Source organism: Peromyscus leucopus, chromosome 11 (assembly GCF_004664715.2).
Source record: "Peromyscus leucopus breed LL Stock chromosome 11, UCI_PerLeu_2.1, whole genome shotgun sequence".
Classification (NCBI taxonomy): Eukaryota; Metazoa; Chordata; class Mammalia; order Rodentia; family Cricetidae; genus Peromyscus; species Peromyscus leucopus.
Genome location: NC_051072.1, coordinates 22,962,398 through 22,981,063, shown reverse-complemented (window position 1 = coordinate 22,981,063; position 18,666 = coordinate 22,962,398). Strand labels below are relative to the sequence as shown.

At 37.6% G+C, this 18,666-nt stretch overlaps 1 protein-coding gene across 1 annotated transcript in view; it reads right to left on the bottom strand.

Annotated features, from left to right (window-relative positions):
- Spef2 (sperm flagellar 2) overlaps nt 1-18,666 on the bottom strand; it is a 170,175-nt gene that overhangs the window by 142,415 nt on the left and 9,094 nt on the right. The window contains 3 exon segments of the mRNA XM_028895063.2: nt 1,376-1,546; nt 3,736-3,988; nt 14,149-14,251. Coding sequence (XP_028750896.1) covers nt 1,376-1,546; nt 3,736-3,988; nt 14,149-14,251 — 527 coding nt within the window.

Genomic DNA, 18,666 nt, shown 5'->3' with positions numbered 1-18,666 from the left:
GCAATCTCAACTACTGGCCTGACACTAAAAAATAAAGCAGCACTGGATTATCTCTTAAGAAGACAGACAATAATTATTTTAAGGACAATATAAACAGGATGACATAATTGAGAGAAAAACATATAAAACATGAAAAAATAAAACTAAGTATCTTATTGTATGACAATATAAATGTATATATCTCTACTAAAAGCATTATATTAGAACTAAATTCACTAATTCTTACATCAAAAGATAAAGATATTTAATTTACCACTAAAATGCAGAAATTATAATTTTAAAGCTTTTATTTCACTTTCTAAAAATGTGACTGTTTTAATCATCTTATGTTTATGTCTTTGTTTTAATTAAACCAGGAAAATACAGGTTTGTCGTATTTAATTCCCATGGCCACATTTCACATTCTCTCTTGTGCAGTGTCCCACACCCTTTTTTTTTCTTTGGAGATTTCCTGCATTAGACTTGGCTTTCCAAAAGCTGAACTGGCTGGTTCAACGCCAATCAGTCCCAGCACTTGACCTCAATTTAAACACTAGACTTAGAGTGTCCAGTCTCTACCACACGAAGTAGTTACTCTGGCAAGTAACAGAAGGCTTCCTAAAATTTGCCTCTTGAATGTTTCCCTCCTTCTTCACAAGAAGCTGCCTCTACTCAGGATATATTAATTTCTTATCATCTTAATAAATTTCAAATGGAATAAGACAAATCATGATTCCATTGCCTGTAGTTTACACATTCCATAATCCAGCCATTTGAAATCTTTTAAAAGTCTTTAACGATGATTTTTTTTTCTCCTGTATCTTTAAAGACACAGATCATTAAAGATTTTTCAAAGAGGTTTGAGAAGCAGTGGTGAGTTACACAAAGTCCTTATCGAGGACAGTGAAGTTAAGATGCTCAAGATAGTTGGAAAGGGAAGCAAGCAGAGAAGTAACCTATCAAAAAGAAACAGAGCAGGATGTAGAGATCTGGGGATTGCAGAAAATGGGTCAGAGAGGGGAATGGGGAAGTGTTCCTTCTCTCTTCCACAGGGATACAATGGTAGAGGCTCTTCGGCCAGTAGTGTAGCTAGTATCAAATCATTTCCCAAAGAGGTGAGGCACAAATTTTATCCTGTGAAAGAAATAAAGTTGTTCCAAGAGGCAACTAATGATTCTCAGCCACCAGTGCAGGTGAGAATGAGGGAGTATAAAGATGGAGAAGAGAAAATATGGGAAGAGGAAGGTTACGGTAAGGCAAAGCAAAGCCATGCATCACAGCATGTAATCTATCTACACAGCTGCTTATGAAATGTGTACTTATTACAGGCAGAGGTAAATCAAGAGTAGTATACTAGGTTTTAATGAATTTCCAGAAAAAAAATGCTCTATAGAACCTTTTCGATATTAAAGTGTCTTTGCTCTTCCTCGAGTTTTTGAAATTTTTCAAACTTCTCAATATTCATTCGGGCAAGATCTTCTTTCATTTGTTTACATTTTTCTTGAAACCTGCATGTAACCCGCATCAGATTGAAATCAGTTTGGCGTGGGATCAGGTTTTTAAGTCTCTAAATGAAGAAAGCATTTCAAAGGTTTCTGTTACTAGAGAATAAAAGGTGTATTGGCATTGCAATCACACATAAGTTTTTGTGTTAAAAATAAATTTTATACATACCATTATGTTGATAGTTAAAATAAATTAAAACTATGTTATATATAACATGTATTAATCACTAAGATCTTTAATTGTATATGGTCAACAAAAACAATATTCATATCTCTTCTTATAAAATAGTGTCATATATATTTACATTTTTGCCTGCTCTTGATTTTTATCTTGTTTCCTTGATCAAAAGACCTCTTTACTTTTGACCCTCATACAACATAGTTTTTTTTCCCAGAATTTTTCCCTAGACTAACAATTGTGTCAGTTTCTGTGAAATGTATTTCATTCTTCCTTTGAGCTTCTATTCCCTAAGCTAGTGCCTTTATTTTCTTATTTCCTTTACCTCCATGTTTCTTGAGAAGATAGTCTGTCCCCTCTTCTCCTCTATCTTTAGACTATGATGTATACCACTCTACAGAAACATTTTTCCCTTTGTAGCATGCAAAGATGAAGTGGGTTGGGGCTTTCCCAATGTTATTCACTTGTAAGTGCTTGGCATGAAATGGGGACTCAATAAATATCTACACAATGGATGCCTGACTCTGGAAGTTCTTTACAGTTGGTTGTATATTGTCTTCTTTAAGATACATGAATGTCCAGTGTCATGGCAGGCAGAAGTAATCATTCTTGCTTATATAGCTGGGGAAACAGCATTAAAAGTTTCTCAGTGAATGAATTAAGTTTACCAAGCTTATTCTTGAAGAAGAATCCAGCATTGAGTTACTTAGCTTTACACCTAACCTAGTACCTAGCCTGCCCATGGATTCTCAGTTTACTTTACGACCAGCTTAATAGAGCAATTTGAAAATGGAGGTAGCTCTCTCATCTATTATGCCATTGTTACTTTGTAAATTAAAATGTAAAGTTTTCCTGTTTCCATTTAAGGCTTTGTGTGAGTGCAGCACTGACTACTAATCTAGAAGCCTAGAAACATTGACCTTCCACTTCACTCATCTCAAAAAAAAAAAAAAAAAAAAAAAAAAAAAAAAAAAGAAAGAAAGAAAAAGAAAAAGAAAAGAAAAAAGGCACTGGAGAGATTGCCAACTAAAAAGAGCTAAAATTTCATCAAAATACATTTTCTGCAAATTTAAAATGCTCCAGTATTTACCAGACATTTTCCTTGAATTTGAAGTACTCAGACTTTAAGATCATATGACTAACCAATAAGGACTAGTTAGCCAGCAGTGTAGGGTAGGCACCAAGAGGTTAGTTAACACATGTGCACTAGCAGTCACAAAGAAAGAATCCATTTGAGCTGGGTCAACAGCAGGGATGGGAAAGGAATGTTGGGACGGAGGAGAGATAAGATTGGGGTGTTTGGGTGGAAGAAAGGGTAGGAATAGTCTAGACATGTTCAAGGATACTTTCAATGAACATAAATTAAATAGGCTTTGTGCTGAGTAATACAGAGAGGCAGTGTTGAGGCTGTTTAGTCAATGCAAAGTTCATTTTCAGATGGTGATACAATATATACAAAACGGAAGTCTGTGCCGAAGAACCTCATTATGTATCAGAAAGCCTGATGTGCAGGAGACATGCTAGCAGGTTCCTGCAGTGGCCCCTAAAGAAATCTGAGCCGACATAATAGCGAGAGACAGGGAGGTGAAGGAGGACATAGAAAGTACTGGTTGGTGTATGTGCAGACTCAGCAGGTTATATTTGGATGCATATATATTATATATATAATATTTGGGTGCATATATATATGTAATAACAATAGGTGAAAAATAAGGAAGGCATGAATTTAGAAGAGAGCAAGGAGGGGTATATTGGACAGTTTGGAGGGAGGAAAGGGAAAGGAGAAATGATGAAATCATATTACAGTCTCAAACATAAAAGAGAAAACGTACTAGGAAGTAGGAAGAGACTTGGATACTAAGTATCTGTAGTGTGGAGAGGAAACAGGAAGACAGAAGGGGTAGATAAACAAATGGAAAACATTAGCATAAAGTAACACCTGGAATGGCCAATGATACAAGTAGCTTCAGTGGAATTTCCCCAAGACTACAATCTCACAGCCAATTGGCTACACCACCTTTTTCCAGATTAATAATGACATCCAATACCTATTAGGTCTCTTTATATACCCACCTCTCGAAAAGCCTCACTTCTGAGTTCCTGAAGCCTTATGTTTGTCTGGGGTTGCATGGTTTGTATTTCTAATCCAGTCAGCCCGGTTTTCTTCTTTTTTTGAAGAGCAATGTACAACTGATAGAGAAGTTTTGTTGCTGCCCCTGGCTTCTCTGTGATGATGCTTTGGGCCACATTCTGATCAAACTGCACACCCAGCAGGTGAAGTGTTGGCTCCAAGCGGGAGAAATTATTAAGTTTGGCAGTTGAACCCCTAAATGCGACAATATGTTCATAATATACATTAACATCTAATTAAAAACAAACACAAAATGTCAGAAGTACTGTTAGGACACAACACTGTGAATTATCCCACAACCCTAAAATGCTTCCTTTTTCTTAAATGATGCAGTTTTGAAAATGCATGGAACCATTTTCCCATCGGCTATGTTTACCTGGACTTTATTATTTTGTAGAATCTAAAATTCATTAATTTAATATATTTTATGTTGCAAACTGACAATAAGATTTTACATAGGAAGTAAGTACAAAAACAGACAAATGCATTTCTCTAAGTGGATAAAAAGACTACAGTTTTGAAAATTACATTTTATTCTAAAGGCAAAATTACATACAAATGCCCATTACATTGAGTTATCATTTATTGCTGCTAAAATCTTAAATTAGTCCTAAATTTTATATTGACAAGCCTAACAATGATCCTCTCAGGCACTGTCTATAATTTTTAATTAAATGATATTATCTATGGATTCCATTATGTTACCCTTCTCTATATGGTTTATAGTAATTCTTTGAGGTGCAAAAGACTCTATAATTTGACATTTTATTTATTACTAATGATTGAGTTTCAACATAGCCTCAAACTTTATGAAACTAATGAATTCATTTACTCTCTCAATTAGCATTTCATTAAATAACAATAGGTACTGAGGGTATACCTATTTATTTATTTATTTATTTATTTATTTATTTATTTTTTTTGTTTTTTGAGGCAGGGTTTCTCTGTGTAGTTTTGCACCTTTCCTGGAACTCACTTTGTAGACCAGGCTGTCCTTGAACTCACAGAGATCCGCCTGCCTCTGCCACCCGAGTGCTGAGATTAAAGGCATGTGCCACCACCGTCTGGCTACTTATTAACTTTAATTAATTACAAAGGTTTATTGACATATGGGGTAGAGAGATATCTCACAATCACTTGCTGTAATTCCAGAGGACATGGGTCTGTCTCCCAGAACATACATGTCAGCTCACAGCTATCTCTAACTCCAGTTTCAGGGGATCCAGTGCCATCTTCTGGCCTACATAGACATTAGTCATTCATTTGGTGCACACACACAAAATAATTAAATTAAAAAATTATCAAAGTATTAAAATGAATAAGATGTAGTTGTCACTTTTTAGGTGCTCATAGTTAATGAGAAATATATTTAAATCAAAAGCAATACAATTGATATGTTGCTTCAGAAGTCTGAAATGGTCTGTGGCTGTTCATGCTTAATGAATCTGACGACAGGAGGGACAGATATTCAATGCATTATAACTGCTGTGACTCTATTATCAACCCAGATACACTTATCAGTTTGAGCCTTTGACCTGTTTTCCTCTTATCTTAGCTTTCAACAGTTCAAATTTGTTCTTTAGTACAAAAAAGCATATAGAGTATACTTGAATGCAATTCAAAGTTCATACTAAAAGTTGTTACTCAGAATCCAGAGCTGCCATATATTTGAGTGATTGTGCAAAAAGTGTGCAGAGTCTCGTGTACCTTGCCTACCATACATATTCAGAAAAACGGAGACAAAGTTATCTCTCCAACTTAGGTCTGTGTTGTATGTTGGACTGCAATATTTAGAGACATTGTAATACAGAAGGAAGAATACAAAGCAATCACTAATCATTTCCATTTTTTTCAAAGCTTATCTCTACTGCCAAAAGAACTGACCCCCTCCTCTCACTTGGTTTACATAGCTTCCTGAACGTAGTGTTTACCTGTTAACATTATATAAGTTTGGCTTACTGTTTGTTTTTAAGATGGCGTTAAAGAACTAGTGCAACTACCCGGTATATAACAATAATCTTCCCTGGAAGACTTAATGAATATTCTAAATTCCAAGTAAGTCAAATTTTGAGGAATAATTTGAAGGGCCCCAGGAAATCTGTGATTGTTAAGGCATCTGCACAGCCAGCAGAGTAGAATAACCAGCTCTTGTTTTTGAATACAGCAAAACAGCTGGGACATCTTTGCTCTGGAGACAGAGCATATGATGCAAATGATGACCTCTGTGGGAATAAGGAACGTGCACTGGGAAAAGTTCCCTTGCCCTCTGCTTGCACTCTTTGCTTGCTAAGGGACTTAAGTCTCTTCTGCTGCACGCCACCAAGCAACATAACACACTTCCTCTCAACATGAGAACAGCTACCCTCCAAAAGGTATTTCCTTATTCCCTATTTGTTTTCCTTTTAACTGATCTGCTTTCGCAAAACTAACATGGCTTTAAAGCAAAGGATCCTCTCAGAGTTGGGCAAGTTATTCTTTTTTTTTTTTTTTTTTGTTTTTTCGAGACAGGGTTTCTCTGTGTAGTTTGCTCCTTTCTGGAGCTCACTTGTAGCAGGCTGGCTCGAACTCACAGAGATTCGCTGTTGCTCCGAGTGTGGATTAGGCGTGGCACCACGGCTAAGGCGTTATTCTTAAAAGTGAGTCATTTCTAAGACATGTAACTTCATGATTTTTAGCGGCATACAATTCATAATTTTCATTTCCGACCACAATAAAGATATTAGACAAACCGCATACCTCGTGATCATATACCTTGTCTTAGGATTTCTACTACTCTGAAAAAAAAAAAAAACCCACCATGACCAAAAGTAACTTGGGGATGAAAGGGTTTATTTTCATCTTATACACCCAAATAATCGTCCTTCACTGAAGGAAGTCAGGAGAGGAACCTGGAGGCAGGAAGTGGTGCAGCAGTCATGGCAGGGTGCTGCTTACTGGCTTGCTCTCCATGGCTTGTTAGTTTAGAGCTGCCACACCTCAGTATCCACACAGCATTGCTTCCAAGGACCCCCATGGATGTCAAAATCTACTAATAAAATGGCAATAGTATTTTCACATAAATTAAGTTCATACTCTCCTATAGTTTCATTCTTCTCTAGATTACAGTGGAATTTCCCTGGATATTTTCAGCCCTTGCTTGAATCCATGGATAAAGAATGTAGCTGTGGAAGATGCACTATGTACCTAAAATATTGCATGAGAAATGAGATTGGGATGGTCCTTTAAATTTCTATGGCCATTTAGGTATAGATTGTGATGCTGATTTTTTTCATTATGGAGATAATATTGTAAATTTACCAAGGGTGGGGATAATGCTTGAGTGCAACCTTAAGGATATTTCAATATATTTGAAGAGTGTTCTAGTTTACTTTGGTTGATGTAATAGTCATTATGACCAAAAACAAACTAGGGGGGAAATTTTATTTGCCTTACACTTTCTAAATCACAGGACATCATTGAGGAAGTCACAGTAGGGGAGTGAAGACAGGAACTGAGGAATGCTGCTCACTGCTTTGCTCTCTATGGAATGCTCAGCTTGCTTTCTTATCCAAGCTAGGTGCCTAAGGGTGGAACTACTCATAGTGGGCTTGGTCCTCCTGCATCATAATTAATAAAGAAAATGTCCCACTGACATGTTCACAGGCAAATCTGATAGAGGCAATTCTTCAAGTTCTTGCTTCCCAGGCAATTCCAGTGTTTGTCACGTTGACAAAACCTAACCAGCACAAGAAGCTAACATTCGTTAAGTCATTTTCCAATAATTTTGGACACCTATCTTTAGCAGTCACTCCAATAAGAACTGACACAAACAAATAATCATAACTTAATATGATAAGGACAAGTATCACCTAAGTGTCATTAGAACAGAGAGAAAACAAAGAGCAAAATCTGCTGGCAAAATTAAGAAGTTTAAAGAAGGGTGGACTTTTAGTTGGACCCTAAAAATGAATTAGAGTTTTTCATGGAAAAAGTGAAATAATAGTAATATGCAAAGATACATGCCTGGGTTAGAATGAGAATGGCCCCCATAGGCTCATATATTTGAATGTTTGGTCCCCAGACGGCAGAACTGTTTGGGATGGTATGGTGGTTTGAACAAAAATTACCCTCAAAGGTAGTGGCACTATTGGGAGGTATGGCTTTGTTGGAGTACATGTTGCCTCATTGGAGGAAGCCTGTCACTATGGAGGCAGGTTTGAGGTCTCATATATGCTCAAGCTTTGCTCACTGTGATACTCAGACCATTTCCTGTTGCCTACAAGGAAAAAGCCTCTCAGTGACTTCTCTAGTATCATCATGTCTGCCTGCACACCACCATGTCCCACCATGATGATGATGGCCTGAACCTCTGAACTTTAAGCCACCTCACTTAAATATTTTCCTTTATAAGAGTTGCTGTGGTTATGGTGTCTCTTCACAGCAATAAAAACCCTAACTAAGACAGATGGATTATGAAGTGTGGACTTATTAGAGATGGCATGTCACTAAGGCTTTGAGGATTTACCAACCCACACCATTACTATTTAGCTTAATTTCCCATCCCTCTTTCTCTTTCTTCTCTCTGTGCATCATGCTTGTGGATAGAGATGTAAGGTCTCAGCTACTGCTCCAGCACCACGCCAGCCTGCCTGCTGCCATGCTCTCTGTCATGCCATAATAATCACGGACTCTAACCCTCTGCAACTGTGAACCCCAGCAAATTTCTTTCTAAGTTACTTTGAACATGGTGTTTCTTTATAGCAATAGAAAAGTAACAAAGACAATGCATGATGAAACAAAAATTCATGATGCATGTGCAGACCAAACAAATTTCAAGTAGGGTTCTATTAGTGGGCAAGATGTTTGAAATGTGTACCCTCTTAGAATTTACCTAGAGACTTAGACATTTGTCAATTCCAAATAATAATAAGAAGAAGAACTGAAATTTCTCTTAACTTGAAGTTGGGCCTATTAGGTCATTAAGATGCAGAGAAAAATAATGGGGTATCCTTAACTTGAAGGGATTTGAATATGTGATGTTTGAATCACAAAGAAACTGGAACCAAGAAAAACGGTACAAAAACATGTAACTGTGTGATACAGATTCTAAAGTACATAAAGTGATAAACAGAAGTATTGGAAGTCTGGCTGCACGCAGGTAACTATAGAACAGCCTGTGTGCATGAGACCATCTGACCGCACAGAAGATGACAGGAGAGTATGAGCACACCTGGGAGGCTGGGCTAGAGGTAAAGGTGGTAACAAAAGGGACACAGGACTAGGAGGTCAGGCAGAGGAAGCAGCTGAGGACAACGGTGAAAAACTTGCCCAACATGCCATGAGGGAGAGGAATGCAGGCACAGCATGTTTTTGTTGTTGTTGTTTTTTGTTTTGCTTTGTTTTTTATTGACTGAAATATCCCTATGTTCTAGAAGCTTAAGAAATGAGCTGGGAAGGATCACAGAGAGAGAGAGAGAGAGAGAGAGAGAGAGAGAGAGAGAGAGAGAGAGAGAGAGAGGAGAGAGGAGAGAGAGAGAGAGAGAGAGAGATGGGAGGGGCCACAAAAATATGCTCAATGGTATGAAAATGTTTACAATCTATGGCTTCTATTGTGTCATATGATTCCTTCCTGTACAACTGCTGGAGTCTAGATTTATGAAGAAATGAGTCACCTATGAAGAGGATGTATCAGATATCTTTTGGCACAGACAGTTTTGTCATGGGAATGTATGAGTGGGAAGTGTCGGTGAAAAATGATTTGTGTTAGGTTACTGAGAATGGGAGGGGAGTGCTTGCGTGCGAGCATGAGAATCTGGCTGGGTTCCTCTGTCAGAATTCATGTGAAAATACTGATGAGGCACCTAACACTTGTAATTCCAGTGCTGGGGAGACAGAGGCAGGAGGAACCCTGGGGCTCAATAGCTAAGCATTCCTGCTTCGGACCCAGTGAGCATTTCAAAAAGCAAGGTGGACTGTTCCTGAGGAACGGAAGGAGAACTAAGATGGTCCTTGGGCCTACCATATACATGTGCATGAGTACACACATGCACACACACACACACACACACACACACACACACACACACACACCACCACCAGCAGCAGCAGCAGCAACAGCAGCAGCAGAATGAATACCTCAATAATTTACCTGCTTAAAGACCAAAAGACCTCAGACAAAAATTTTAAAAATCACCCTTTCAGAACTGTGAAAATCAGAGATCAGACAAGGATTTGCAACAATTCAAAGAAGAGTTATTTAAGAACACGCCCACAAGACACACTCACTGGGGCAATAGTGACAACAATATTATAGGGTAAGAAGTCACTTTTTTTAAAATTGGTTTTAAGGACTACTTCATGGGATATCATGCAAACTGGCACTGTTAATGAGGGCAAGAACCTGGGGTGAGTTAGGTCATGAGCCCAGGGGGAAAAGTACTACTATTCTTCTGTTAAATGAGCACAGCAACAAAATTACTCCTGATAACATTGCTGTGCCCATAGACTGATGGATCACTTAAGCCTCTTCAGAGAAGCTCTTTCTCTTGCAGAAGATGGCAATTCCTACAGAGACTTACAAATGGACAATGCAAAGAAAGTGAGAGACTTTGAAGTACTCAGCCCCCAATTAATTGTCTTTATCACACCTCTTCCTCAGTGCTCATGGATCCATGCTGAGCATGATGCAGAAGGAGTGGAAGACACAGAGGTTGTGGAGAACATCAAGGAAACCCTGTTTCCAGGACACATTGCTGCAGGTTTACATATGAACTCACATAGTCTATGACAAAAGACCTTCACAAGGTCAATCAAGTCAAAAACCCAGCATGGAGAAAAGGAAGCAGGCACAGTGTCCCACTTTAACAAGAAGCTACAGACAGCTGCTAAGAGAGTGAAAATCCATTTGCTTCAATTGGGGGACGCTGGTCCATCAACATACTCCAGGGCAGCTCACACTCTGCAGCAGTTGACTAACACAAAATAGATGCTATATTTTCCTAGTATGTGTTCTTTCTGTTACTGTTTTTAAGAGAGAAGGAATTTGAAGTTGGGTTGGTGTGGCAGCATCTGGGAGAAGATGGATGGGAAAGAATACAATCAAAATACATTGTATAAAGTTTTCTAAAATTAAAAAAAAATGAACATGGTGCTTGATCTCTATAATAGTTTTTTTTTGTCATTTCATATCATTTTATCCCCCCTTTCCTTTTAATTCCAAGGCAGTCTCCAAAGACAGCAGCAGTAGTTATAAAATCAAGCAATCAGCAGAGAAGGCAAACAGATCTGAAAGCTCCTCAACAAAGATTCTATGTTTCAAGCACTGCCACTATCTGACCTGCCTGACAGTGCTGTAGAAAAATCCTTTTGTGTGTGTGTGTGTATTTGTCATTATTTGATCTGTCATAAAGATTACTTATTGGGTAAAGTCATATCCCAAGGGTATTAGTACAGAGTAATTAGTGGCACATGTGCAAGATTCTAGCTGCCTGGAATGGTGCTATCAGCTACACTAAACAAGGGCTTTTTCTCAACATTAGAGAGACTTAAGAATGCGCTCTGCTGAGTCAGAAGTTCTTGTAGTTCCCAAGCAATGATCTACAAGGCAACATACATGTGTGCAAGAGCATGGGCTCCTGGAAAAGACTTGAGGTATTCAAAACATCTCATGTCTCTCACCTGGTTAAGGTGTTAATACGGGAAGTAATGACGACCAAGGCAGAACCCGACATTTCCAAAGCAAAACATGATTCAACACTCTCACAATCACTCAGCAAAGGCAGACTAACTGTTCAAAATGTACACTGACTGATCACTAAGTTATCAGGCAGAGGATGTAGGTACTGAATACAGTGAGGAATAGGGGCTTTACAGAATGTGTCCCCCAAAGTCATTAAGGAAACAAAAAGGTCGCTAAAATTGCATCCACAACAGACAGCAACAACAGCCAAAACTGCAGAAATCTGGTATTTTGAATGAGATGTTCCTCTACAAGTCTTGGGCATTTGAATACTTAGTCCCTAGTTGCTGGCTATTTACAGAGGAATGGGAGGTGTGACCACTGGGATCCAGGTTCGAGGTTTCAAAAGACTTATTCAATTTTGAGTTAAGTCTACCAGCTCGTTGCTTGTGGATGAAGATGTGAGTGCTGAGCGGTTACCCCAGCATCATGCTTGACCGCCTACCTGCTGCCATGCTCCCCACTGTAGTAGTGATGGACTCTTATCCTTCCAGAACTGGAAGTCTAAAATAAACTCCTCCTTTTAAAAGTTGCTTTGGGCCTGGTGCCTTTTCACAGCAATAGATAAGTAACTAAGACAGTATATTATATTATTTTCTATGCTCAGTGCTCAATAATTATCACACATGCAGATAAACAAAAAAGTATGGATCACATGTAAGAAAAAGACCCAGTAGAAGCTCTCTGACAAAGTCAACAAAAATACTTTAGAAGGGATATTAAAATATTTTCAAAAGCTAAAAGAAATTCTTTTAATTAGAAGAAAGAATGAGGAAAAACTCTCAACAATAAAGAAATAAGAATTACAAAAATAAGAACCAAGTACAATTTTAGAGTTTAGAATTACTACCAAAAGTTGGTCCAACTAGTGTGGTTAGCAGTGACCAAGACTCAGGAATGAAACACTTATCACAAGAGTTCAACCACAGGTATAAATGGCCAGAAGAAAGAATAAAAAAAAAAAAACCAAAGGTATATCAGCTGAAATTATTCAGGCATAGAACAGTAAGAAGAAAAAAAAAAACAAGAAGAAATGAGCACAATTTCAAAATGCCAAAACCACAATCCAATAAAATGGAAAAAAAATGTACCTCAAGGACATCATAACAAAGTTACAATTTAAATTATGCAATGGAAAAAATATTTGCAAATCATTTATCTGACAACAAACTTACCTTGGAATATGAAAATAACATAAAACAACAAGAATGCAATCTGATTTAAAAACAAATAGACTATCAAAATAGACATTACATCAATGAAGATGAATAAATGAATAATAAGATGTAAAGATATTTAACATCATTAGAGATCAGGGAAACGTGATTTAAAATCATAATGCACTACATGTTCAGCCTATTAGGATGGCTATGAAGAGGGGAGAGATGGGGAGGAAGTGCAAACAGTAGCAGAGGGGAAACTGTAATCAGAATATACTGTATGGAAAAAGTCAATTTTCAACAAAAACAATATGGAGAAAGGCAATCACAACTGTTGATAAGAATGTAGTGAAACTGCAACCCTTGTAGGCTGCTACTGTAGATTTAAACAGTGTGGCTGCTTTATCAAACAGCTTATATGTGCTTTTATGATGTATACATGATATATACATGATTATATACATGTATATGTATCACAGCAATGACACTCCTAGTCATATAGTCAAGAGGATAAATACTCAAAGGGAATAAGAATATAACCATGCACAATACAACATTCATTATAAATAATAACTCCAGTGAAAAAAGCTCAAATATCTATCTACAGATAAATAAGATGTGGCATGTCATACCCATGGAATTGAAAATTTCCCAGCAAGTAGGTAGTAATGAAGAAGAGGCACACAGATGAGCCTTGAGACTTGATCTTAAGTAGGAAAAGCCAAACAAAATGTGTCCTTTTTCTGACACATTTCTTTACTCCATTGGTAAGCATCATGAGTAGCTGGAAAATCCAGAGACTGGAAGCTTACACGCACCAGGGCCTCAGTATCACAAATATGTAACTATACTAAAACCAATCACACTGAGCCATAAACTTTCAAATGACAAATTACAGCCTAAAATTACATTTCAATATGACTGCTAAGACAAATTGTGTGCTTTTATTAACAGTTAAGTCTTATTGTATATTTTTAAAACACAATAATACTGAATATCATCAAAGAAACTACATTGCATTCTGTTTCTATCCTTTAATGAAGGAAGAATCAGGTCTGGAGAGATGACTTGGGAGTTAATAACACTGGCTATTCTGCCAGAGGACCTGGGTTTGATTCCTAGCACCCACATGGCAGCTCACAACTGTCTGTAACTCCAGTCTCATGGGATTTGACAACTTCTTCTGGCCTCTGTGGACACTGCATGCATATGGTGCAGACATGCAGGAAAGCACTTGTACACATAAAATGAAAATAAATAAAAATCTCAAAACAAGAAAGAACACTGCAGTAACAAAAGAAAGGAGAAATCTGGGCTACGACTACAGAGGTATGGAAGGAATAAAATTGTGACTTTCCTACAGAAGCAGTCTTGTTACAAACACATTCATTCTTCTCCTTTGTATTCTGGAGACAACAAAGGTCTAAATGCCAAAAAATATTGACTTTTTTTTTCACGAATAGAATAACTTTACTAACCTGCTCTCTGAAAATTCTGAAAAATCACTCTGAAGTTCAAACTTGTACAGAACTTCTCCAATTAGATAGCCATTTGAAAATGCCTTTGCAAATGACTTGGGACCTGAATTTTAAAACATTGAAATAAAATAGTAAATTATAGTGTGATGTATGTAATCAAACCAGCATAACTGAGCACACACACACACCATGTCCTGAATATATTTATAGAAACATCTTTTAATAACCAATGTAAAAGGTTTAACAGTAGACATTATTGTTATTCCCAAAGATAAACCAGTAGTTGATGGTAAACAAAATTTTAAAAGAAGTAGAATTTTTTTTTCTAATTAACATTAAACAAAACACAATACAATTAATAAATAACCTTAATCTAAAATAATCGTCAAGTTATTTTATGAAACTGCTCTAAATACGTAGGCAATGTCTCCAACCTACAGGGATAGTACATTCTGTCTAATTGAAATGCAATCTGATTTTTTTAATATAGATTTAATTTAACCTGTAAAGTAGAGGGAAATGTACTAGAATCATCCATAGTCTTAAAAATAATCCTTAATGGACACAATAGGAATCTTGTTTCACAGTTCAGACAGGTCAACACCGTCCAGTTGAAGTGCAACGGAATGAGGGCAGTTCTCAGGACAGAGTTCTCAAAGGAAAAAAAGATGGCTAAGAATACTTTTTAAATGTATTCAACATCCTTAATAATTAGTGGCAATGCAAATAAAACCACTTTGAGATTTCATCTTTCTGCAGTCAGAATGGTTAAGGTCAACAAAATGACTTGCAAAAAATGCTGATGAGGACACGGGGAAGGGTGAACCCTTAGCTATTGTTGGAGAGACTGCAGGCTGGCACAGCCACTGTGTAAAACAGTTGCAGAGAAGTCTCAAAAACCCAAGACTGTATCTGCCATATGACCTGACTATACCATTCCTTGGTATATTCCTGAAGGATTCCACATCCTATTCAAGTTACTTTCTCATCAATCTATTCACAATAGGCTAGGAAATGGAAACCACCTAAATGTCCTTCAAATGATGAATAGAGGATGAAAATAGGGTCCATTTAGACAATATTCTCTTCAGCGGTAGAGAAACATGAAATTATGGGATTTGCAGGTAAATGGATGAAACTGGAAACTATTACACAGAGGCAAGACAGATACAGAAAAACAAAGATCACATGTCCTTAATTATTCTTTCTTTAAAAATGTCCTTAAGTATAGATGCAAAGAGGTTGGTAGTAGGGGAATGAGCCACACTCCTCTCAAAGGCCTCACTCAGGGAACTCTATGCCAACCATAAGTATTTTCATATCTGACCCCAGCACACAATTTTATATAAAATTCCTTGATATTTGTTCTCATAGTACTTAATCTGAATGATATTCCAATTTTATGGTGATTCAACATCATAATACCTTTTCTTTATGGACATTTCCTCTAAAGTGGCAGGTCTGGTACTCATTAGTGGCCTTAAGTAAGCTTGCTCTCAAGAGGCCAGTTTGATTGTTGTTTTAAAGATATTCATCACAGAACACATTTGAAGTTTATAGATTTAGGCTCCCAATCAGTCCCATTTGCCCTTGAAAAATTTTCCATAAAGAGTGGACACTTCTGGGATGACAATTCACAATTCATACTACATACTACCTCTATGAAATAAGCTTGTCCTTCATAACCAAGGGACCCACTGTCCTTAACATGGCAATACTTGTGACGCCATCGAAGAACCTTGTGATGACTGGCATGATCTTTCATTGAATGAAAGTTCCATCTGATATGATTCTTTGATTATCTAAAGCTGATAAAATCCCAAGTTTTACTTCCTCATTAGAACAGACTGTGCTAACATTTCCTCCTATACTGCTGTTACTTTCTATGCCCTTAAAGATCTCCTGATGCACCAGAGCCGTTTCCTGGTTCAGCTGCCATCCTCTCCTCCATGGCCATTCTATCTCTATTGCTAATTGCACCTTTCTTTTCAGTTTCCTTGCTAGCCTCTTCTGTAATCCATCCCTAGTCTCTCAGTTTTCTCAGAAGCCATTTGACCTAGAGCCATTGTCAGATTGTAGCTATATCTTTTTTCCAGGTCCTAGCTCTTTGGGGTTTTGGTTCAATTTTTAAGCACACTGCTTTCTGTTCAGAAGCTATTACTCTGTCTCCTCCCTTGAATGCTGCCCCCTGCACTTATTTAAGCCCTGTGCTTATTTAAGCCAATCCAATGTCTGGAATTCAGCCCACAAATAAGTAGGATATAGATTAATAGTATTCTGTCACCCTTGATACAGCAGATAAATGGGCAGTAGCAAAGTATTTGCTACAAACATGATTTGCTTAAAAATACAATCCACTTCCTTTGAAATGACCTAGAATATTAATTATTCAATTCCAATATAGATAAAATAGAGGTGTTTATGGCATAAAGTCAAAGAAGGAGTAATCAGTTATTTATCTTGCTGTCAGAATAATTCATAATAAAAATAATATAAAATGTTGGTCAGCGGGTTCTCATGCATAAAGGACCAGATTTATGGTGTCAGCATGAAGATTACACTGAAAAAATATATTAAATGGTAAGATCAACAAAGAAGTTAGTACAAAATGGGAAAAACAGGAAAGAATACATGCAAACAATGAAGCAAAGAAAGGAAAAGGGAAGAAAAGCATGGGCATTAGGGATATGTAGATTGAAAGGGAGCAATGTCTTATCAATTCATTCCACATTGTCCTCTTAATCTACATATCCCTACAAGACATAACAAGCCAAAGAGAAAGGGAGCAATGTAGGTAAAGGGTAAATCAGGGAGAGGCATAGTAAGAAAAGTAGGGAAAGCATTTCTCCTTTTAGTTTTATTGTGCTATTTTCCTCCCACTCAGTATCACTAAGCAATATGACTAATTCCATAGTAATCACCTCCATGAATTAATTGTACTACCAGTTGTCATTTTCAATGTGAAGAAGTGACAAGTTGACTCCAGGACAATGGACAGTAAATAGTATAAAAATGTATACGGGGCACTACTCATCTTTAAGACAGTTTATTTTTTTATCTGGGATCGAGGTTGTTTAGCAGAAACTCAGCCTCACCTACAACCGTGCAAGCCATAGGTCTGGTGCTCATCACTGAAATTGACATGTGATAAAATCTTTAATGTCATCCTCTGTGATAGATCTGTTATGCTTAAGTAGCAGGTGAGATGGCCTGTGCACTTCTCTATCAATGTGGACCAGTGCTAGTTGAAGAAAACACTTAAAGCCATCACAGTCCAAACTGGTAGCGAAGGATCTGGAAGAAGGGACTTTGTTTTATTCCTGGTCTGTGTACATGCCACTTAACCTTACATAATTGAACATCCATAGTTTTTTATGTGTAAAAGAGGAAGACTGTATCCTTGGCCATAAAGAATTATTTGAGAATTATATGAGACATTGCATATATAGTGCCTGGAGTCATGACTGATTCACAATGTGCTCAGTGGTGCTTTTATTATCATGATTACACTCTTCTAAAATGATGGGTCATGTTACGGACTCCACACTGAGTAACAGATCTTCAATGATGTTGAATGAACACTTCTCCAAAGGGTATTTCAATGTCCAGAAAGCAAACATTGGACACTGCCCTGAAGCCCAGATGTGAGTTCACCATAGGGTCAGTTATAATACCATCACCATTCTGGTCAAGCATCTAGAATCAGTTGATTTGTACAGAAAAATATTGACTGTTTGCATTCAATGAGATAAGTAAACACTGAAAAAGCCCATAACACTTCTCATCAGATATTTCAACCAAATAAATAAGGAACAAATTTCAGACAATTCTGGCTTAGAGATTGTAGATAAAAGATCAAAAACCATGTCACTTTATGCTCAGTGGCATTTGCTCCCTTATGACAAGAGGAAAGATCCTATCTACGTCTCAAGTGCATGTTTTAAAATCAAGCAAATTTATTTTCCTTTGAAAGAGATAAAGGTCACTGCTGGCAGCTGGAAAATGGCCCGTTTCTAAGAGCCCTTCGCATTCCTCAGAGCTGGCCAGCACTCACGGAAAGAAAGACCTTGGCCTGCTTGTGTTGAGCATAACCAATTTCACAGCATACTAACTGCAGATAAGGCTCGTTTGTGGTCCTGGTGGATCAAACAACACACCCACTGTAATTATGTCTAAACTCAGACAAAACTAAGAGACTGTCCAGGACACGAAAGGGACTGAACATCCCTAAATCTGACCAGTATTAGTGATGGCCGATTTCTCACTGATCACTGCTCTACTCTGCTTGCTTCTCCCCATTGCTAGGTATGTCATCAAGCAACAAAACCAGAGAATTTCCTAGTTTTTGAGAGGGTCAGACTCAGCATAAAGTGCCACGTCCAGGAACCCTCCTCAACGACACTCACTGGGAGCCCAAATACTTCCTAACACCCTCACAGAGAGGCTGCACACATTCTCGCCTTGCAAGCACTCAATAAGCCTGCTTCATCCAGCTGTAGCTGTGTCCTGTGGCTTTTG